General features: G+C 40.1%; 5 protein-coding genes across 17 annotated transcripts in view; 3 read left to right on the forward strand and 2 right to left on the reverse strand.

Moving 5' to 3' along the window:
- Window positions 1–3,245, reverse strand: part of LOC6605074 (protein furry) — a 47,050-nt gene extending 43,805 nt beyond the window's left edge. For 3 of the 8 annotated variants that reach the window (XM_032719726.1, XM_032719723.1, XM_032719718.1), the window contains exon 1: window positions 2,934–3,245. In XM_032719726.1, coding sequence (XP_032575617.1) covers window positions 2,934–2,988 — 55 coding nt within the window. In that variant the 5' untranslated portion in view covers window positions 2,989–3,245. The remainder of the gene's footprint in view (window positions 1–2,933) is intronic. The other 5 variants (XM_032719717.1, XM_032719724.1, XM_032719722.1 and 2 more) reach the window with 2 other exon arrangements.
- Window positions 3,246–3,381: 136 nt separating this feature from the next.
- Window positions 3,382–5,193, forward strand: LOC6605080 (metallophosphoesterase domain-containing protein 1). Its single transcript, XM_002029885.2, has 2 exons — window positions 3,382–3,621; window positions 4,055–5,193. The coding sequence occupies exon 2, from the start codon at window positions 4,063–4,065 to the stop codon at window positions 4,963–4,965; it is 903 nt and encodes a 300-aa protein (XP_002029921.1). The 5' UTR covers window positions 3,382–3,621; window positions 4,055–4,062; the 3' UTR covers window positions 4,966–5,193.
- Window positions 5,087–7,483, forward strand: LOC6605081 (tubulin alpha-4 chain). Its single transcript, XM_002029886.2, has 2 exons — window positions 5,087–5,535; window positions 6,013–7,483. Exons 1-2 carry the CDS (start codon window positions 5,533–5,535, stop codon window positions 7,396–7,398), a joined length of 1,389 nt encoding a protein of 462 aa, XP_002029922.1. The 5' UTR covers window positions 5,087–5,532; the 3' UTR covers window positions 7,399–7,483.
- Window positions 7,484–7,981: 498 nt separating this feature from the next.
- On the reverse strand, window positions 7,982–20,667 carry LOC6605082 (ribose-phosphate pyrophosphokinase 2). Of its 6 annotated transcripts, none has more exons than XM_032719731.1 (9): window positions 20,523–20,667; window positions 18,216–18,441; window positions 13,408–13,591; window positions 12,664–12,732; window positions 10,560–10,670; window positions 9,099–9,223; window positions 8,836–9,034; window positions 8,638–8,772; window positions 7,982–8,563 (listed from the first exon to the last, which is right to left on the reverse strand). In XM_032719731.1, exons 2-9 carry the CDS (start codon window positions 18,431–18,433, stop codon window positions 8,471–8,473), a joined length of 1,134 nt encoding a protein of 377 aa, XP_032575622.1. In that variant the 5' UTR covers window positions 18,434–18,441; window positions 20,523–20,667; the 3' UTR covers window positions 7,982–8,470. The 6 variants fall into 6 exon arrangements, with proteins under 6 accessions (XP_032575622.1, XP_032575621.1, XP_032575623.1 ...); XM_032719730.1 differs by lacking the exon at window positions 20,523–20,667 and adding an exon at window positions 19,174–19,377; XM_032719732.1 differs by lacking the exons at window positions 12,664–12,732; window positions 20,523–20,667 and adding exons at window positions 11,393–11,416; window positions 19,174–19,376 and having other exon boundaries at window positions 10,560–10,658.
- On the forward strand, window positions 9,241–10,412 carry LOC6605083. Its single transcript, XM_002029888.2, has one exon. The coding sequence runs from the start codon at window positions 9,430–9,432 to the stop codon at window positions 10,243–10,245; it is 816 nt and encodes a 271-aa protein (XP_002029924.1). The 5' UTR covers window positions 9,241–9,429; the 3' UTR covers window positions 10,246–10,412.
- Window positions 20,668–22,222: the final 1,555 nt, after the last annotated feature.

Here is a 22,222-nt window from a genome sequence, read left to right on the forward strand (position 1 = left end):
CTACTGCGGCGAAATCAAAAATCAGCTGAGTTGCTTTCAAAACAACAACACTCATACGCCGCGTTGTACCAAATGGAAGACGATGAAAACCATTTGTTTGTTTACCTATTTGCGTTCTCTCTTTGCGGATTCTAGCTGATTAGCACAGCTAGTGGATGGATATATATACATATATATAATATATCTGTTGCATTAGCTTCAATTTACTGGCGGTAACCTGGGCCGCGCCTTCCCGCAGAGAAGTGCTAAGTGGAAAACTTTCCGCCCTCGGCGACGTGGAAATCCCGCAGAGAGCCAAGGCTGAAGCTGAGCTCCAACTACAACACTTCACAGGACGTCCTTAACCCGAATTCCGTGTGGAAAACCGCGGTAATTCAATTCAATGCAAGTGCGCTCCACTTGCTTGAAGGGATTAGAAATTGGGAATCCAGTTGACTGGGTAAATTATTTGAAAAGATGTATCAATACAAGTTGAAAACACAAAATCAATGGAAACACATTTCCAAGCGCAATATATTTTAAAGTTACATTATGTTTTACTTATTTTATTAGATCTTGATTTTAAATAACCTAATGAAGTCTAGTCAGAAAATAAAAAGTCGAGCTTTATCTTACGATAATCCAAAGTTTTATTGATTCCCTAAAATTCTAATGTTCGAATCAAAGTTTTGAACAATTTGCAAACTTAATTAAGGAACTTCAAACCTAAATAATTGACTTGAAATGTCATAGTTTCTAAAGATAGACTTTGTATAATTCTCCCTTCTGATTTTCCTTTATGAAAATGACCAACTGCCTTGGCGAATTGCTAAACAAACTTTGTGCAAATTGATTTCACCAACTTGTATAAAAAAGTAAATAAGCAAACATAATAAAAAAAACAATGCCGAGTGAAGCATTTTATAACGACAAACAGTTAAATTGATTATGAACGCGCCCAGATTGTTTGCCATATGTACGAAAAATTAGCACATTGGCCCACAAGCACGGGCACTTTCCATTTGTACAATATTGGTTAGCTGAATTAGTTAACTGCTTTTATTGCAATTGGCGAATTACATCACGCCCACCGCATAACTAGGAGTTGCCACTACCAAAATGATGGACTGGCACGCGATTCGAGAAGGCAAACCAAACAAACACGCGACCGGAACGCACTTTACACCCGCTAAAAAATAATTGAGAACGCACTTGATTTTTGTTGGCCCCAAGTCGGCTATATAAACCTATTTCCCCGCACACTCGGATTTTGAAACAGACTAGTGTGTTTTCCCTCTGGTTTCGGTACTTTGTGCCTCGACGGCGGGCAAACAAATGAGAATGAGAATGAAAATGGGCTGATGTACGAGCGTTTGGAGCCCGAACTTATGCAATTTCGCACAGGTGATGGTAACGACGACTCGACATTTGACTTTGGATGGCTGGCGGAATTTTCTAATTTTGCCACACTGCGCTACAAAATCCGTTGGATAACTGCCAGGTGGTGCTGATGGTGGTAGCGATGGTAGTGGTGGTGGTGCTGCTGCTGCTGAAAGAGCAGCAAAACCAAATGGAAATAAAAGCCCAACACACCCATTGACGCCAGACGTTTGTTTTGCTTTTCTTCCTCTTTCGGCGCTGAATGTCATTATCAAGGTTTATTTGGCACTCTGTTTTTCCCGCCTTTTTGTTTTTTTGATTGCGATTGTGAATGAAAAGCGTAGAAGTGAGTTGGCGGGTTTGTTTTCGGGGAAAACATTGAGATAGGGCCAAATCGGATCGCGTACCGTACTTAAATCGGCGGTAAATCAATCTCGGAATATAATGAAAAATTGCTGTGCGCCAAAAAATAAAAGTATAAGGAAAAAGGGAAAACGTTGTGTCCATAAATTAAAGAAGACAAAGATACGTAAACTGCATTATGTCAACGATGGGCAAGGACTTATTTGTTTCAGGCAAATACTGGATTATTTATTGCACAGCTTGTGTTCATTATCTTGGGTATATATTAGCATATATTCATTAAATTTTAAACTTATTTAAGTTCAATTTTTTTTTGACGTAACTACATACTTTTGTATATATGTACATATGTTTATATGTATGTATATAATATAATTTCTTCTTAAGTGCTCCCCATTAAACTAATGGTTCCCTAGCGACGAATTCGCAAAGCAAACATTTAAGTTCTCAGATTGAAGCCAAGCAAACACATTCATATGTAGCGGTATATTCCTTTGTTGCAAAATTTGCGATACCCAAGTGTAAACAAAGAACCCAAAATTAGAATGAAAATCTCACTTTGATCTAAATCGAGAGAAGAGGTAAATATTTTCATAGACGTCCAAACACACCGGCGACTCTCTGTGAAGATATCGTACATATAAACACTTAGGAGCCCTTAGGATAGAAGTTTTTCAAAGTAAACAAACCGTTTCCTGTGCACTAAGGACTTGCTCCACTGTGGTACAGTAAATCAAAACCATAAATTGTTCAATTTGATTAGGTGTGCAAGTGCGAGCAGGAGAAAGAGAGTCGGCGAGAGAGAGATGGCGAGTGCGTGTGGATGGCCGGCAATCAAAGTGAATCATCACTTAACAAATGAGGAAGACAAAGCAAACAAACAAATGGATAACGGATAAACAGATGCAAAAGAGGTATAGTGTGTGAAGGTGTGAGTGGGAGGGGCGGGAGAGAACAAAGAAGGCGAGGCAGTGAGTGAAATGCAGTGAGATAACACACACACACACAACAGCGCACACAGGCAAACAATTAGTGGGCGTGTGCAATTAGCAACAAAAGCAAAAAACTAGGAACAAGTGCAGTTAAACGCAAAAGTTGCGCGATGCAAAAGGGAAAATTGAGAAAATCACGCAGAAGGCTGTTTAAATCCCAAAAATAGCTACTTATGCAGCTGAAAACTAAAACAAGACGCCAATTGCGAAAAAACTCACCTGCAACACCTGCTTCCAAGGCAAACAAATCGTCCTGCAGCTCCAATTGATCCATCGCAATCCAATACACTTCTTAATTAAAAATTGATGGCTAAAAACAATACGCGTCTGCAAAAGTTGCAGCTGCGGCCATTTTTTGCTTGCCCAGCGTGGAATTTCAGCTTTTAATCACGTTTCACGTTTTTGAACACTCAAAGAACACTTCTATCATACTTTGGCACAAGGGCACAAGAAAAAAACACTATTTCCAATTTGATTTAGGCAATTTTAAGAACGTTTTTCATTGCAAATGTTGGAAGAAAATTTACGCGTAGCGAAGAAGCAGAAAATTATGAAGCAGCTGATTTTTGTTTTGACCAGGGCTACCTTAGAAACTTGCCAATCGATAGGCGATTGTACGTTACGTTTTGTTACGTTGCGCTATCGGCGCTCAGCTGTTTGCCCCGGCAATGACGTCACGCGTGAATTCTCAATTTCTTGTATTTTGATTGGTATTATCAAATTAGTATCGCATTTATCTGCAAATACTTGACTAAACATAAATAAACGCGCGCTAATCAGGGCTCGACCATGTCGCCGGCGATTGCAACGTGTGGTTAAGGCCTAACACAATGGCAAAACAATCAGAAGTCGACGAGGCGCAAAGAAGCTAAAAAGGAACAATCACTAGGAAAGTTCATAAATAATAGTAAGTAAAAGGAATGAACACTATTGATTTTGACAAATGAACTTGTTACCTGTATTAGTTGTGACTTTAAACTCTACTTTTTAGATATAGTTACAAACGCTTCCTAAACTGGAAAGTACGCCAATTATATTGGCATAACTACCACACTTATTAAATCTCTTTCAAGTGTCTGTCCTCTTTAAACAAATGTACTGCATTGAATAAAATTTTAAAATATGAAATTTATGAATCATACGAAAAACACATGCTTCCCAGTACTTTAAAATTAAAGAACTGTCTTAGTAATATAACATTCTTGGCCACGTCTTATGCATAGCTCTTAGTATCTGGAACAAAAGATTTAGTATCTGTGCTTAAATACCTTGATAAAATATACGTAAACAAACCAGTTCTCCATAAGAAAATACATAGTAATCCTCATATACCATTGCAGATATCAAAATGGAAGTGCCAGTGCATCCGCTGAGCCAGGACCCCACGGCCGCTTGGAGGGAGATTAGCAAAACGCAGCGCGTGATCAAGGTGACGATGAAGCCACCGACCACCACGGTGGCGCCCAACAAAGCTCGAGTGGTTTGCATGTCCGACACGCACTCCTTGACGCCCTACATCAAGTTCGATATACCAGATGGCGATATATTCATTCATGCCGGCGATTTCACCAAATGCGGCCAACTGGAGGAGGTGGAGGAGTTCAACACCTGGATTGGAGCACTGCCCCATCGCCATAAGATCGTGATTGCTGGCAATCATGAGCTCAGCTTCGACAGAACCTTTACCCATCCTTTCCAGAAGAGCAAAAGTCATGCTTCGAGCAGCAAACACACGGGCATGTCCATCCTCGATGATCTGCCCACTTTGGGCAATGCCAAGGAGAACTTGGAGAGCGCCGTGCAAACGCAGAATGTCCGTGATGTTCTGACCAACTGTCGGTATCTGGAGGATGAACTGCTCGAGATTTGGGGCATTCAAATTTATGGATCGCCATGGCAACCGGAATTCTGTCGCTGGGCCTTTAATGTTCCTCGTGGAACTGCCTGTTTGGATAAGTGGAATCAAATACCGGAAGGCATCGATATTCTGGTCACCCATACGCCGCCCGTGGGTCACGGCGATCTCTGCTGTTCCGGCGTACGAGCCGGTTGTGTGGAGCTACTCAGCACAGTGCAGCAACGAGTGCGCCCGAAATACCACGTCTTTGGACATGTACACGAAGGCTACGGCATCACAAGCGATGGCAGGATCATCTTTGTGAATGCCTCAACGTGTGACATCAACTACCTACCCAACAATGCTCCCATCGTTTTCGATGTGACGCTGCCCCCCGGATTTCGCAAGGATTAGCATGCCTAGATGATTATTTATTTTGTCAGGTTCAATGAATTTATTTTCGTCCCACTTTATGTTAAGTTAAAATTTTAAAGCACAATTATAGGTGTCTAGAGAGGTAGAATTCAATTCGCACGAAATAAATCCTCTTTACAGAAAGATGCCATAAAATATTTATTCAAGTAGAGTGCATTTGTCAATATATAACATTAAAAAAAATAAACAAGTTTTGAAGACACCTAAGCTTTTAAAGAATTTTAATAAGATTTTATATATTTTATAATAATTATTTAAGTCAAGGTAAAGCAAACATACATATATTTTCAAATTAGTATCGATAAGCCGCCAGAAATGGTTTGGAAAAACCTTGGAATGATTATTGCTAGCAGCCCTGTCTCCCAATTTGACATTCCTCTTTCGCGCCCTGTAACGGCGCTTTTCCAGTGACTCCCCAATCAGCGAACCAACTAACCTGAGGCTGCACTTTTCGCGTGGCGACCAAAAAAATATAAAAAAAAAAGGTCCCGCAGTAGATTTTAATTTGTATACTCCCAATTTTTGTGCAGCAAAAAAACGAATAAAATGGTGAGAAGAAGAAAAACTAATTAGTTTAAGAGTTGCGAAAAGCGGGAAGTGAAATTTAAAATCAGAAAAGATGTGAAATGAAGAGATGTGGGAAGTGAACATGAAAAAAAGTTAATTGCGAAATGAATAGCATCATATTTTATACTGATTTCGGATTTTAAAAAAAAAAAAACTGCCTACAAATTCTTGAAAAATAGTAAGATCTTAGAATTGTTCTAAAATATATTTCTTATATAAATAATATAACAGACAATCAAAATTTATAAAGAATCTTTGATTTGAACTTTTTCTTTAAAACTAATGAAATGTTCCAAGGAAAAAAGAGTATTACTTTTTCGTCATATAATATTGTTTTTGATATTAGTTTTAGTGAGTAATGTATTTAAGAAGTAAAATAGAAAGGGAGGACCTAACCTAACCTTAAACAATGGCGCCTTCTCTTGTCCAGCTCACCACTTTTATTGTTTCCCCCGCCAGCGCGAAGTAGTCTCCATCCAGATTGGCCAGTGCGGCATCCAGATCGGCAATGCCTGCTGGGAGCTGTACCTGCTGGAGCACGGTATCAACCTGGACGGCAGCCTTAAGACCAAGGAGGAGCTGACGGCCAGCGGCAGCAGTGCCAGTGTGGGTCACGACACCTCGGCCAACGATGCTAGGACCTTCTTCACGGAGACCGGCAATGGGAAACAAGTGCCACGCTCGATTTTCGTCGATCTGGAACCGACGGTCATCGATGATGTGCGGAATGGCTGCATGAGGGAGCTCTATCATCCGGAGCAACTGATTTCTGGAAAGGAAGATGCGGCCAATAACTATGCCCGAGGTCGTTACTCCATTGGCAAGGAGGTGATCGATAGGGTGACCTCACGGCTGCAGAAGATCGCAGAGCAGTGCGACAGCTTGCAGGGATTCCTCATCTTCCACTCGTTGGGCGGAGGAACTGGTTCGGGATTCACATCCCTGTTGGTGGAGCGCTTGTCCACCGATTACAGCAAGAAGTGCAAGCTGGACTTTGCCGTCTATCCATCGCCCAAGGTCTCCACCGCCGTGGTGGAGCCATACAACGCCCTGCTGACCACCCACTCCACCATGGATCACTCGGACTGTGTGTTCATGGTGGACAACGAGGCCATCTACGATATATGTAACAATAGCTTGGGTGTGGACAGGCCCGCCTATAGGAATCTGAATCGTTTGATCGCCCAAATAGTGAGCTCCACAACGGCTTCTCTGCGTTTCAGTGGCTCCATGAACGTGGATCTGAATGAGTTCCAGACAAATCTGGTGCCCTTCCCCAGAATCCACTTTCCCCTGGTGGCCTATGCCCCACTCATGTCCGCCGAGAGATCGGCCCACGAACAGCATGCGATTACCACTTTGACCAATGCCTGTTTCGAGTCCTCCAACATGATGGTCAAGTGTGATCCTCGTGCGGGCAAATTCATGGCCTGCTGCATGCTGTACAGGGGGGATGTGGTGCCCAAGGATGTGAATGCCGCTGTCTCGGCCATCAAGTCCAAGCGGCACATTCAATTCGTGGACTGGTGCCCCACTGGTTTCAAGATTGGCATCAACTACGAGAAGCCCGCCTTTGTGCCGGATGGAGATTTGGCCAAGACCTCGAGGGCCTGCTGCATGCTGTCCAACACCACCGCCATCTCGGTGGCCTTCTCCAATCTCTCCTACAAGTTCGATCTGATGTTCAAGAAGCGAGCCTTCGTCCATTGGTACGTGGGCGAGGGCATGGAGGAGGGCGAGTTCACGGAGGCGCGCGAGAATATCGCCGTCCTGGAACGCGACTTCGAGGAGGTCGGTCTGGACAATGCCGAGGAGGGCGGCGACGAGGACTTCGATGAGTTCTAAGCCCACATTCCAACAATCCCGGCCAGACTGCAGTCACTACAATATCCAATAATTATGTGTAAATAAATTAACCAAGAGTTTGAATCATTATGAGTTTTTTTGGGCAAGGGTTGAGGATATGGCTTAACAACCTGAATTTCTGCTTAAGCAGTTAAAGTAAAAGTAAACTATCCTATAACAATTATCTTATAGTCCCAAAAAAATCTATCCAATCATCAAAAAGGTGTTTTAAAATATCAAATCCTTCCATAAATCCAGTAAAAACACATTCTTGCATTAGTTTTCTGTAATATTTTTTTGTATTTTTTCTTTAGTTTTTTTAGTTGTTTGTTTGGTTGTTTATTGTTTTTTAACGCCTATTTGCTATGTTCTTTTCAATTGTATTTTTTTTTTTACTTAATTTTACTAGATTTTGTTTTGAACTTGCAAGTATTTTGCGTTTTTTTTCTTCATGAGCTTACAATAAAGAATCATCAAAAAGTAGTTGCACAGTGTAAAATTACAATTTTTTGTTGTGTGGTGTGCGGGTGTATATGCGGGGGTGTGTTTGTGTGAGTGTGTGTGTGTTTTGGGTGTATATCTTCTACGGTGTTAATCTACAATTCTAAATTTCTCTCTAAGAGCAGGCCAATGTTTACACCAATCAACTGGGAATTTATCGTTCGTGTTAACTTGTAAAATCAGAAAACGGCAAAAGTTTGTTTAAACAAAGAACTTACTATACAAAAGGAAAGGCATTGCATTTGTTTACTTTTTGGATTGTTTTAGTGGTGTTTAGTGTTAATCTTTATGCTCCTATTTAGTATAATTACACAATGACGATTTCCCATCTACTGAGTTTGCATTTACTTTAATTACAATAGTTAATCCATAAAAAATATATAACGATGATGATGGCAAAATATGTGTTTTCGAATTGTTGTGTTTGTTGAATTGCATTACAAATTGCTATTAAAGTTGTTTTTTTCCTCTTTTCATTTTGCTGTGGCTTGCTAACGGTGTTCTGGTTGCTGTTTTATCAAACGTTTGCTGGTTTTTCTGCCGATTGTTTGCTTGTTTGTTTGTTTGTTGTTTAGTATGGAACATTTGAGAAGAGATACGAGACACTCTCGCCGTTGTGTGTCCGTCTGACGGCCTCGGCGAACATCATCGAGACATCAATGCACTGATAAACAAAAGATATAAAACCATTAAACCAAATTAAATTTACACCAAAAGAAGCAATAGTTGGTAACCCACCTGGATTTTGGGACAGTCCCGCATGTGTCCATCCTGCGGTATGGTGTTGGTCACCACCACCGCCTCGAAACAGGCATTGTTGATCCGCGAGATCGCCGGACCCGAGAAAATGCCATGCGTCAGAATGGCATATACCTGATTAAATCCAAAATAAATCAATAAATACACGGAAATTAATCAAAAATCGAGTAAACCCACCTTGGTGGCTCCCGCCTCCACCAGGCGATCGGCGGCATGGACAATGGTGCCGCATGTGTCGGCCATGTCGTCGACCAGAATGGCAATCTTGTCCTTGACATCACCCACCAGTACCATGGAGGCCACTTCGTTGGCCTTCTTGCGCTCCTTGTGTATCAGAGCGAACTCCACATTGAGGCGATCGGCAATTGAGGTGACACTAAACGTGAAATATTAATAACAATATAATCTATTACACATATGGATTAAAGACTGCAACTAACCGCTTGGCACCGCCAGCATCGGGCGACACAATGATCGAGTTCTTCCACTCGGGAATGTTCTCCTTGATCCACTTGAGTACCGCCGGCTCGGCATAGAGATTATCAACTGGTATATCAAAGAAGCCCTGTGAATGGAGAATTTTTCGAATAAGTTTTAGTTTAGCCATCCAGTAGTCATTGCCAGTGGACATAGCTGCCAGTCATTGTATATCTATCAAGCATTATTATCTGAAACATATATGGAAGCTTGTCTTGCCCAAATAAATTTACAACAGAAATTAAAAAGCAGGTAAAATCCGAAACATAGAAAACCCCAAATCACTTGCTAAGTATGGAGAACGAGCAGGAGAATGAACTGAACCAGTGGCTAAAGGAGCAGCGCATTATCCTGGATCTGAAAGCTCGTCGTGCGTTCTCCGATGTCTTGCCGGTGGCCAAGATTGTCAAGCGCAGTCATCCTCGTCTGGTGGATCTGCACAACTATACGCCCAAGAGCAGCGTGGTGCTGAAACTCCAGAGCTGGCAGACCTTCAATCAGAAGGTGCTGAAGAAGTTGGGCATCAATTTGCCACGTTCGGAGCTGGAGCAGCTGGCGTCCGCGGCACCAGGAGCCATAGAATCACTGTTCCACGAACTGATCGCGGTGACCAAGTGCGGTAGCCCCAGACCAAGACCCCGGCTGAGTGTATCGCCAACGAGCTCCCAGAATAGCGTGTTGATCAAAAAGTTGGCTAACAAGAAATCCGTGGAACGCACTCTCAACCGATCCCTCACCCAAGTGATCGAGCGCCCCCCCTCGGTAGATACGCCACCCCAGGTGCTGACCATGGACATGAATGTCATGGTCAATGGACAGATGAAGAAGGTATCTAAGAAAGTTGTCGCGTACGAACACTATGCCAAGGCTGTTAGGGAGAGTGCCGAGAAGACGCGCTACATCAACTCCATTGTCCAGAAGACCAACCACCTGCAGAACACAATTGACGCCAAGAATGAGCGTATTGATGTGCTACTCCACCAAATGGCCAAACTGTCCGTGAGCATTCTTTCCGTGCCACACACGCTCAACGAGACCGATGATGACACAGAGCTCCAATCCCGTTGTGACAACGCCGCTGAACCCTGCTATGAATTCGACAGCTATTAGCCAACGGATGGATATTCGTCGGTTCCCCGAGGATCCGGCGAGATTATAGCTTATTTTTGATGTTATTGGATATATCTGTACTGTATATTTTGTAATTTATTTTACACCCCTTAAAAAAACTAATTCTTTGGCTTCACTCAAATAAACAAAAATTGTTACGTCGTTCAGAAGGAAAATCACATTTTCTTTATCGTAATTAATTGACTGATATACAAATCGAGGCGCGATAAGAAATCGCTCTAATATCAAAGATAAATATACAAATATTGTGCTGAATATATATACAAATATATATGCTTGATGGGCTGACTTACTTGAATCTGTGAGGCGTGCAGATCCATGGTGATGATGTGATCCGCTCCAGCAACGGACAGCATGTTGGCCACCAATTTGGCCGAGATGGGCGCACGACTCTGTGCATTGGCCAGCGTAGAAAGAGATGCAAGGAGAGGTTTCCATTAGCGCAACTAGTAGTCAAGTTCAAGTCTTAAGGCTAGGCATTATGAGGAGTAATAGGTAGTAGTAAATCATGGAAATCAAAACCGAACATGGACCGAACAACACATATGTATAGAGACAGAAATCAACAAAGAGGTTATCGTTCCAATAGATTGCATATGAAGGAAGATACATAATTCATGGACAGAATCGAGAATTCAGTTGCGACAACACAAAGGACACAAATGTGATTCGGTGCAGCAGACCCCGGGAAATAATGAATTTCTGATCCAATCGATATAGATGACATTGTATATATATTGATTGATTTAGATTTCGAGATACAGATGTACAGATAGATCGGTTAATACGCAGCAAACAAGTGCAAAGAAAATTGAACAATTTTCAAATAATTTTCTCTTTTTCGCTTTTCTCATTTGTTTTTGGTGTTATTAATATTCGGGGAGCAACAAACATATCGGCATGCAAAACAGCGGTGGAATATACAATATAGAAGTTTAGGTTTGTATCGCGTCGTCTGGTTTCATCAACTCAAGGGGAAAACATCAATGAACGCAACAAAGCAAAAGGCTTAAGACAATAATAATTCTAAAGCAAAATGTTTTTTATTTTTGGGTTTTTAGTTCAGTTCCGCAGCAAGATTAAAAATAATAATGCCTGGGATACAGGAACTAACCGAACTACTCACAGTATATTGTTTGGCTGAAAACTCCTAAGTTCAACAGAATTGAAATTTTGGTTTGTTTTTATACATTTTTGGGTAATTTGATGCAAGAGAGAGAGAGAGACAAAGAGTATAAAAAGAAAAAAAGAAGAAAACACAAAAAGTTCAGAATAATTTAGAGTTTAAAATTAAAATTAAGGTGCAATCGGGTTGTGGATACACCCTGTATATTAAAGTTAACAAAGTCGTAATCCGTATTTTGTTAGTCAAGGGGGGTTTTGTTTGGTGGGGAGGGGGTTGTGACTCAATTTAAATTCAAAAGTTGCAATGCCAATTCAAGTACACATTTTCAAAATAATACTATAAATATATTTATATATATTTTCCTTCCATTTCAACTGATTATCTTGAACGTCAAGGAACTCATTCGTTTACAGATTACAGAATTGAACAAAATATTTGTGCATTTCGCGCGTTTGACCCGCGGAGTTCATTGTCTATATACAGTATATATACCCCCCACTGTCGATCCGATCGAATGACGTCACAGGGTATTATCTAGCAACGGAAAAACTTAATCAAGTGGAATGGAAAACATTATTTTTCAAGCCCCCGAAAAGGAGGCTGTTGTCAGGGCCGATAAGAACAACAAGAACAAAAGTGCAAGATCACAACAATCAAGACAAACAAACAAACAGGCAGTCGAAACAACAGCACAAACAAAAATATTTATTAGAGGTTCGTTATTAAAAATAGATTAATTAATGTAAATTTTATATATCATATTTAGTATTTTTTATTTTTGTTGCAATGAAGAGCCGCCGAAACAAAACAAACAGAGGCAACGTAAGTATGTGGAAAATTTTCAATGATTTTTTTTTCGTATTATCTCCAATAAAAGTCATTGCATTTTCACCGATTTTTTTTTTTTTTTGTGCGGGTTAGCCAAGAATATCTTTATTAGTTTATTAGCGGGTATATGGGGATTTAGGAGGATATAGGAGAAGGGGAAGGACATGCAAATTAGAAAAAAAGCGACTGTTTCCGAGAAAAACGTGAAACTTGTTAAGCCGGACGCCAAAAAATTTCCATCGTGAGTTATGAGTTTCTGAGGATGAGATTGCCCGTTTTGAATATTCCCTTCCAGGTTTTAAGTGTTTCGTTTTTGGATCCAAAGAAAATTAATAAAGAATTTCCCATTAGATTTAAATATATATGTATATATAGAGAGAAGAAAATAAAGTGTGAATCGGGTGAGTTATCGTTTAGTTATTGAAAAGTTACAAGGTAAATACCCTAAATTTCCAATCGTAGTTTTTCTTGGCTAGTTTCTTGCTTTCCGCATTATCCTCACTGCCTGCCAACTTCACGGGGAAAGAGAGACAGAGATCGATAGAAAAACGGAGAAAGAGAGAGAAATACACCAAGGCACACACACACGCGTAGAGGGAGATAGTTGCAGGTTGGCGAGAAAGAGAGAGCGAGCATTGCGTAATAATAAAAAAATAAATATAGTATTTAATTACAAACGGCAGGAAAATAAAGCAAAATAAGACGGAAGGGTTTTTTTTAAATTTTTTTTAAATTTTTCACATTTTCCAATTGCGTGCATGTATTTTTACATAAGTTCTCTGCAGCTTAGCTTCGTTGCAAACAGTTTTTTGAAAAAGAAATTCAAATCGCTTAACAAAATGCATTAGAAACACACAGTCACACACAGAAAAACAGAAGTATATATATAGGATAAATAGATCGGTTATATATATATATATATATACATATGTATGTGTATAGCACTCAACAATCGAGCCAAAGTTTTGGGAAAAACATTCGGGGGAAAAGTTTACGCATTTTCGTTTCCACTTTTCCCCAATCGAAACAGTGTGTGGGCTTTGCGTTGAACTTATGGTCAGATTATTAATCAAGAATTAATTAAACGTTTTCGTTGCTTTTCTTTGCACGCGGGATCCGAATAGTGGGTATCCCCAGAATAGTACCGTGTAATTTTCGGCGGCCGGATCGTGTTGAGGCAAACCTACCTTGTCTTTTTTGTCTTGGCGGGCATATGGAAAGCATGGAATCACAGCTGTAACACGAGAGGCTGAGGCGATTTTGCACGCATTGATCATGATCAGCAGCTCCATCAAGTTATCGTTGATCTCGCCGGATCCCGACTGCACGATGTACACATCCTCGCCGCGCACCGATTCCCCAATTTCCACACTGCAAGAAAACAGAGAGCGGGGGTCAGTTGATAGGCTGCATGTGGGGATGGTGCACTGTGGGAAAATGTCAGCAAGCAAATGGATAGATTGATCGGAAAAAAACATTGACTAGCATTATCTAAAAATATCACTGCAATCGAAGGGAAATAGATGTGTGCTTCATTAAAGTAGAGAGCTCAAGTTCAATCAGATTTCAATCAAAAATCGTTAAGTAATAACCAAAATTCCTTTGCAAACAACCTTGTAGCATTTATGGTATATGTACATAGATATGTATGTATGTCTATAGTCGCCGTCAGTCCTTCAGTGTGCGGAAATTTCCATTGTTTGTCTCGCACTTCTCAACACGTCTCAATTTCACTAGTTCTAAAAGTATCCTTTTCAGTATGCACACACCCTCCCCCAAAACTATTGATAATCTCCCCCCAATTGTTGACCTTTGACGAAGCCGAAAAGAAACTGCAAGGCAAGGCAATCTAATCAAAAACTTCTCTAATTCTCTCTCTCCCACACACACACACACATCACATGGCGTATGCGCAATATTTGCAATGGCCACTGACGCTGTTTCGTTTATTATTTTGTTTACACTTCGTTTTGTTTTGTTTTGTTTCGTTTCGTTTCGGTTTCAGTTTCGGTTAGCGTTTGTGAAGCTCAGTTAGCAACTTGGACTATAGATTCTCGATACCCTTGATGGTTCAGTCAGCGTTTTAAAGGCGGAAATATTATATAGAAAACAAACGCAAAACATAAACATACGTCAATAAGGTGTATTAGATGTCCAAGCAACCGTAGTAATATTAAATTTCGTTTTAAATTTCAATAACAACTTCCACAGAGAACTTTTCCAGCTCCATTCGAACAAAATCTATGCCCAGTACAAAAAAAATTAAATTAAATAAACAATCAATTGCAGTCAATAAAACACAGTTTCAACTGATTCTCGGCTTGTACGCCCATTTTTTTCGCATTCTCATGGTTATTTTGGCTTTTGTTTTACCAGCGAGAAGGTTAATTCAATTACATGGCGGACTATCGATTGAACGACCTGTGCCAATGTGGCCAAGTAATTAATTTGTCCAATAGTTCGGGTTTATCTTTTGTCATAAACAAATTGATGAAGTCTGTCGTCAATCGCGTGACACGTTTTTGTAGTATACTATAGTATAACCTATTTCTGCATTTGGTTATCATAAAACACACCATTGACCGGCTTTTTTGGGTGGTATATTGATTGATATTATTATAGTACATACATATGTATTCCTTATCTCGACTCTGATCAAGAAGATCAATGTGGACCGGCTAAATGCGGCGGTTTCATCAACCTTGGCCGGATGCATTTTGGCATTAAATCATGCATTTTTGAATAGATTGCCGGGGCTGTAGGAAAACACTTTCACCGCCAGCCGCCGTGACATTGTTAGCATGCCGGGAAATCTTGGGAAAAATCAAAGGGGAGGGGGTGGTGGTAGAAAAAAGGTGTGCTGGGCAAGACAGTTGGCAATGGGCCAGAAAAACCGCCGCATTGCAAACAACTACTAGCAAAAGTTCAGCCAGCAGCTGTTTCTTTGGACGACCGTCAAATAGAATTTCAGCTAGAATTCATTTCATTTTCCTTTGTTTTTTACGTATTTTTATCTCTTTCCTCGTCCGCAAGTCAGACAGACTCATGTGATAATGTAAAACGAAAAAGACAACAACAAAAAAAAGAAAAAAACATGAAAACGAAAAACAGTCGTACTTCTCTAATCGAAATCACCAGTTTCACACTTTTTCGTATTTTGTTTATTTTCCTAGGTGTTTGATTAGAACATGCTTTTTCGCTTTTATTCTTCGCTTATCGTACGGATTTCGAAGATTTAACATAATTGAAAACGTTGACTTATCTAGATTAATTACTATGTTTCAAAGATCATATTTTCTGAAAATGTAGTTTAGTTTACTACTAAGCATCGTGCTATATATAGAAGCCTTACTGTAGGTACAAAAAAAACTGTTGCCAATTGTCTCCCACTAAGCTTATCTCAGGCTGGGCGGAATCTAAATCGCTTTCGCTTAGTTTCTGTTGGTTCCACTTGATTTATACGCTCCTTATCACTATTAACTCGGGCCCCTTCCTTTCAAAAGCTCGCTGATGCCCAACGACCTCACAAGACAAACACGCAAATTCCTTATCGATCAAACTTTAGAGTCAAAAAAAAAACGATTAGTAATTGACATTTTCAGTGGGTGGTTGGGTGGCTTCAAGGGAGGGGGTGGTGTATAGAACAGTTTAGAATTGCGTGTGGCAAAACCTTCGAAATTGGAAATTGGAGCCCCACTTTGGGGTTATTGAAAAATTATTATGAACTGCCACTGAAATTGTTCTTGGCCTGTGGCGAAGGTCGTTTGGGGGTTTTCTTAGGTGGCGGTCATAATACTTTGTATACTTTATGACCTCTGTATTGATTACATAATTGTTTGAGGATTGCAATAAAATTATTAAAAAAGAAACTCTTATTATGAAGAACAATATATAAAAAACTATAAAGAACAATCACGTGTTTCCCAAATAAACTGGTATCGCCAGTTTTTATAGTTTTTAAATCGTATTTTTCTCTATTTCTCTCTTCTCTTGTTATGCTCTTATCTTCCATTATCAGCGAATTAGGCAAAAAGAAATTGGTGTCAGTCTTAATATTACCTCTCATTCGTTTAAACTTTCCTGATGTCATCTTGGCGCCCTTCAATGGAGCACAATCTAGACTAAAAACTTGATCTCTAGCCCAGTCGCCCCACCAAACACAACAACAATAGCAAGTAGAACTACATCAACTGAATCATTATCATCAACGCCCTGCGTTCGCTATTATCAACAAAAGCAATCAAGACAAAGTATGAAAAAAGCAAAAGTTCAACCGTTACACCAGCCGCAACAATAACAACAACACCTAGTGTAAATTGGAGCAAAAAGAGCGCATTTAACGGTCAAAATGATTTTCTGGCCGCTGTTTCTAGAGAATGCCAGAGAGTGATAAAATGGGATGGACAACAAAAACAAAGCCGACAAGTGCAAACAGAAATATTGCAGAAACAACAACAGTGGAGCAACAACCACTATGCACACGTGGGGTTCTGACACTTCGTCGGAGAGTAAGAGAGTGAGCGGGAGAATGGGCTCCGAAGAGAGCCCAAATGCACACCATGCGGGGGCGTCGCTGCCGCAGTCGACGTCTGCCGACTCTTGATGTGGCGTTCAAGTTCCCCTTTCGCTCTCACCTTAAGAGAGCGTTCTCCCACTCTCCGTTCAGTAAGCAAATGAAAAACGTGACAGAGTCGTGTTGTGGTTCTCTACTCACAGGCAGTTGGTACCCTCCCTTAGTCGTGTATGTCGGCTATGAAAGCGAGTAAGCCAAACTGGGTCTCAACTTTCGGTGATAGAGAATTAATAGAAAGTTAAAAGCTAGAGCCTCGAAAATAATGAATTTTTAGAGATAAAGACTATGCCTAACTATTAAATTTAATTTGTATATACTTTCTTCAACTGATTCTTAAGATAATAAAACATCCAACTATAACAAATCAGACTGTAAACAATTGTAAGTTGACACGACTCCTATTACCTTTTACAGGGCATCCTAGCCTCTACTCTGGTCCGCCTTTGGTTCTTTCCGCTGCCGCGTACCTTGGTGTGCGTGCGAGTGAGTGCGAGCATAACAAAAACACACGCACACCGACGGAGCGCGTATCATGTCAGAAAGCTTAGCGCGTATTATAACCTCTATTTTCGTTTTGGTTTTCTTCCGTTTGCCTCGTTTGTTTCTTTCACCTTTTCACCTCCTCTAATTGTTTGCTTATGTGGCTTTTGTTTAATTTTATTAAAATTGGAAAAAACCGAAGGAAAATTGACACCGAATAAACTGAAAAGGGTGCTTGCTGGTGGGTGGGGTACAAACTATGGGCGCCTTTATTTATTATTTGTTGTTGTTGTTGCATCAGCAGCTGACTGGCTGGTTTTGCGCCTGTGTGAGTGCGTGCGAGAGAGAGAGGGAAGCAAAAAGCGTGCAAGCCGCAAGTCTAGACATACACACGCACGCACACACATCTGCTAATTTAATTAAAAATATAAAATGAAAATCATTTTCGGTTTCTTTGCGAATTTCTTGTCTAAAAAGATTTTTAAAAATTCAATTTAAATTTTGTGAAAATTGCACGCGACATTGGCCAAGCTTTACGTGGATGTATGTTGGTGTGTGTGTTACTCTCACTCATACCAGCACAACGCCACTAAACACACACACGCACGGCTATCGCGACAAAGACGGTGTACAGTCCACTTGTTAAATCAATAAAAATAAAAAGAAATCAAGCCAAAGGCAGGCCACAAAATTCGGGAAAAATCATTCAGTTTTAGGTAATCACAAATTCCCATAGATTCCCATTGTTGATTGTGGCAGCGAAACGCCAGCAACCTTCAGCGAATGTCAAGGACCTTTTGAGCACATGTGTTTGCAGACCAAACACTTTTTCGTCAAACTGAATTAGCACAATTTAAAAACACATTTGTCCGTTGCCGTTAAACACTTGTTGGTGGTCACACACGCAATTTGCGAAGGAAATTCTCCTGCAGGACTACTCACCAGGTCTCCAAGTTGCTGAACTTCTTCGTAACCACCTTGCCGAGATCGATTCCCAGGCGATCAACGATCCGCTGGGCCAAATCCGGATGCGAGGTGCCCGAAAACACTTTGATGTTCGGCATTCTGGAGTGGATTAAATTTAGACAACCAGCCTGTTTCTCCAAATTGTCTCGGATCAAACTTCTAGCGCGTATCGGATTAGCAGAGCGAACTGGCATCACACAATCTATGAGTAGAAGTTTTTATTATAAATTTTTTTCGCCAAAACGCGGGCAGCGACGTCGACCTCGCCGCCTTATCGGTGTGAAAGCAAGAGCGTAAAAGAGAGCAACGAAGCTTTTTGCTGCGCACCGCGCTCTCTTTCGTTCGCTCTTTCTGTAAAGCCACCCCAATTATCCCCCATCCCCATCCAAACCATGTGATTTTTCTACGCGTTCTCCAGGGAACTGGAAAGCTATCGATTTCGATTCCGGACTGCTAAAGCGGTTCGATAGGTTTTTATAATTTTAAATTAAGATGTGTGTGTTTTCTTTATGCAAATATGTAAGTTAATGTGATTGCACTTTTAAATAGATACATCAATTTAAATACATATTATATTATTTCAAATAGCGAATTCCATTGCAAATAATTTTATATATTCAATATTTTGGCTCAGTATGCTATTAAATTTTCATATGAACATGAAAAGGAATAAATATAAATTGGAAATTAACACTGATTATATTCGATAGATAAACAGCTTGTTATCACCCCCGTACAATCTATGAATGTTTTTTTAACATAAAAAATATGCTGTCATGCCAACAGGCGCGCGCCAAAAGTAAAGCTTTTAAGGCTGAGGCAAGCAGCTGTTCCACGGATGTCCCCCCAGTTGGCCATGAAAACCTAGCACCACACACACACACGCGCGGACGGAAATGAAAGGAATGTGAATTCTAGAATATAACCTACGCACCATTCTGCTCGTTTTCCGTGCATTTCTTATCGGGCATTATTCACAAAGCAAATCCCGTGATGAAGGTTCTGCGACAGGTAGGCGTCGACTAATTGATTGAACAACCCGTTTAATAACAAGGCGCACTCAGCTGTTTTGCGCCAGGTTAGGTGAAAAGTGCACTGTTTCAGCGACAATGGAAGATTGGGATTAGCAGCCGCAGAGCGCCGCATCTGGCGAAATTGAGCGAGCGAATGAAACTGAGCGCCGTACAGCATGGCGTATGCGTCTATTACACATACGCACCGGGTGCCCACACACACTCACACCCATATTTCACGAGAGAGCACAAGAGAGCGCCAAGGATGGGATGATGCGCATTTCAGTTGATGCCACAAGGAAAAGCTTTCGGTACGCGCTTTTCCTCTCTTTTTCGGAATCAGCTGTTTTCGATAGGCAATTTCCATAGCCTTTTTAATACGTCATATTGCAATTTTACATATGTAAAACGTCACATAGAGCGAAAATTTCAATGATAAGAATTTTTTTATAAAATAATCACAGACCTCATTTTCTATTTCTAAAGTAATACAAAATTTGGGGTTTCGTGTCATTACGTTTGCACAACTCAATAATTTCTTAAGAACTCATAGATATACAATAAAATTGTTTCAAATATATTTTAATGGTTAATAAATTTCCAAGGCCCCATAAAACTGTCAATATATTTTCCTATTCATAGTAACATAAAAAAAAAACCTTTAATATCTGAGACAATAATAAACATTTAATGCTGAGTTTTCCACTTTTAAATACCTAAATGTATGCGACTCTTTTTGTGCACATACTTAGAAATTTATTTTTTGTCTGTGTATCTGTGCTGTGTGCCGCTTTCAATTGGTTCTGGATAATTGTTGCTCTGCAAATATCTCTGCTATGTACTTTGTACATACTAGCAGAAATGTTTTGTTTTCTAGATCTCAAATCCGAGGTACAGTTCTTGCTTCTTTATTTTACGGGGGCTCGTCTTTGCTTTTGTTGCCCCCGAGATGTTTTCTTGTTGTTTGTGCAACTGTACCTGGGATGCTGAACAAACGAACGCGGCAGAAAAACACTGCGATTTGTTAAATTGTTATTTTCGTGCCCATGGCTAAATATAAATGAACTAATGCCAAATGCTGACGTACTCTTCTCCGTGTTTTATCCCTAAAAACTGACGCAAATGGCATTGCAAGTACATGATTTATGGAGCCGGGGATCGCGGGTTGATGAGGCAAAAACCACGTGCCGAATGCGACGCACGTTTTGAGTCGAGAGGAAAACAAAGGCACACACCCTCCAAATCGAATAGTGCAACATACTGGACTTACTTAAAACATGTGAGGTAGCAAAGTGTCGCAATTACTTTAAAACTACAAACTATTAATCACTGAACGATGCGGTTTGGACACGTTTGTAGAAAAAACTTGTAGTTTGTGATTCCACTTGGATGCAGCCGCTTCTCAGAAAATGCAAAAGCTGAATGAATCAGAACGCTTTTGAATTGAATTTGAGCGAGGGAAGTTGAGTATCTGTTTATGGAGTTGTTTGGTGCGAGAGAGCAAGAGATAACGCAGAGGAATGTTGACTTAATCAAGATGAAGTATGGATACCCTTACGTTACAAGACAATAAATGTATCTTTTAATAACCTTATTCTGAAATTGAGTTTTGACAATGTTGTTTGAACCTTAAACATGAAATATTTTCAATTGTTCCAGGCTCAAACATTTAAATATTTGTACACATGTGAATGTTGATCTTATGGGGTAGGAAAAGCATCCCTCTTCACACAGTCATAATATGCTTTGAAAGGGTGTATCGAGGAGAGTGAAAGAGAACCGGCATGTTTGTTTGTGTCGGTCACTCGTTTTGTTTTGTGGCGAAAGAGCGGCGCAAAAGGGGAGCACAAACACGTGTGTCCAAAGAGTTGGAGAAGCCAGAAGCTCTTCCGTTTTAATTAGTCTCCGGTTTATTTATTAGTTTATTGGGTATTTTTCTTATCCGAAAACTGTTGTGGCGTTGGCTCTTAAAACTTCCCCACACGCTTTTGCTGACACGTTTTTTTCTCGATCGCCATTTGAGCTGTGCGAAACGTGAATTTGAGCAGTAAAAGAGAATGGCGTCTTAAATGGTTTTTCAGGTATGAAATATACCATATAATTGTATTGATAATATGTTTATATTGTTAATATTTAACGTATTAATGAGAGTTTACTTAAAATGTAATCAACTTAATAGTTTATCAGCTTATACTTATAGTTTATCAGACATTTATTTTAAGTAAAGTTCTCTCGGGTTTGGTTAGAAATTGCAATGTCAATATATTAATATACCCCTTTTCCAAGTATACCCATTATAAACACAAGATCGTATGGCGCATAATTAATGCTTGTCTATTATTTTTGGACTGTTGCCAAGAGAGGCCTACGCCTTAGAAGAATAAACTTCTTGTTTTTGTTTATGGGGCGCAAAACGAGTTTCAAATTTCCGACCGCAGACAAGGCGGGCGAGCGTAATGGAACCATATTACTGAGGTCAAAAGAACTTCGATTATATAATAAGGCCATGTATTCAGTGTTCAAGATCAGAGACGCAATGGAAAATAACCTTTGACGTGTGCCATTAAAAAGCTGCGGCTGTTTTATCAAATGGCACAAGAACCAACTCTGGAATTAATTCAGCCAATAATTGTAACGTAAATAGATTTTATCAAAAAAGCGGCAAGACAGAGTACTTCGTGTATAAGGCTTGGAATAAACTGCACTTATTAGGAAAGTAGTTTGTAAATATGGTTATTTCTATGTAGATTTTGATTTCATTTTTTTTAATTTGAATTTCGGAAACGAGCTAGGAAACTATGTCGGTTAAGATTCCCAGATTCTGACATGTCGCCTTCAGGAAAACAAAGTCATCATGTCATCCAGTGAACATTTTTGAAGGACCAATGTTAAGAAGAAGCTTCCTCCTTCTGATTTCAGCTCACAGAAGTACCCATAGTAACGAAACGTCGAAAATTAGGAGCATTGATA

This window comes from Drosophila sechellia, chromosome 3L, assembly GCF_004382195.2.
Source record: "Drosophila sechellia strain sech25 chromosome 3L, ASM438219v1, whole genome shotgun sequence".
NCBI classification, from domain to species: domain Eukaryota; kingdom Metazoa; phylum Arthropoda; class Insecta; order Diptera; family Drosophilidae; genus Drosophila; species Drosophila sechellia.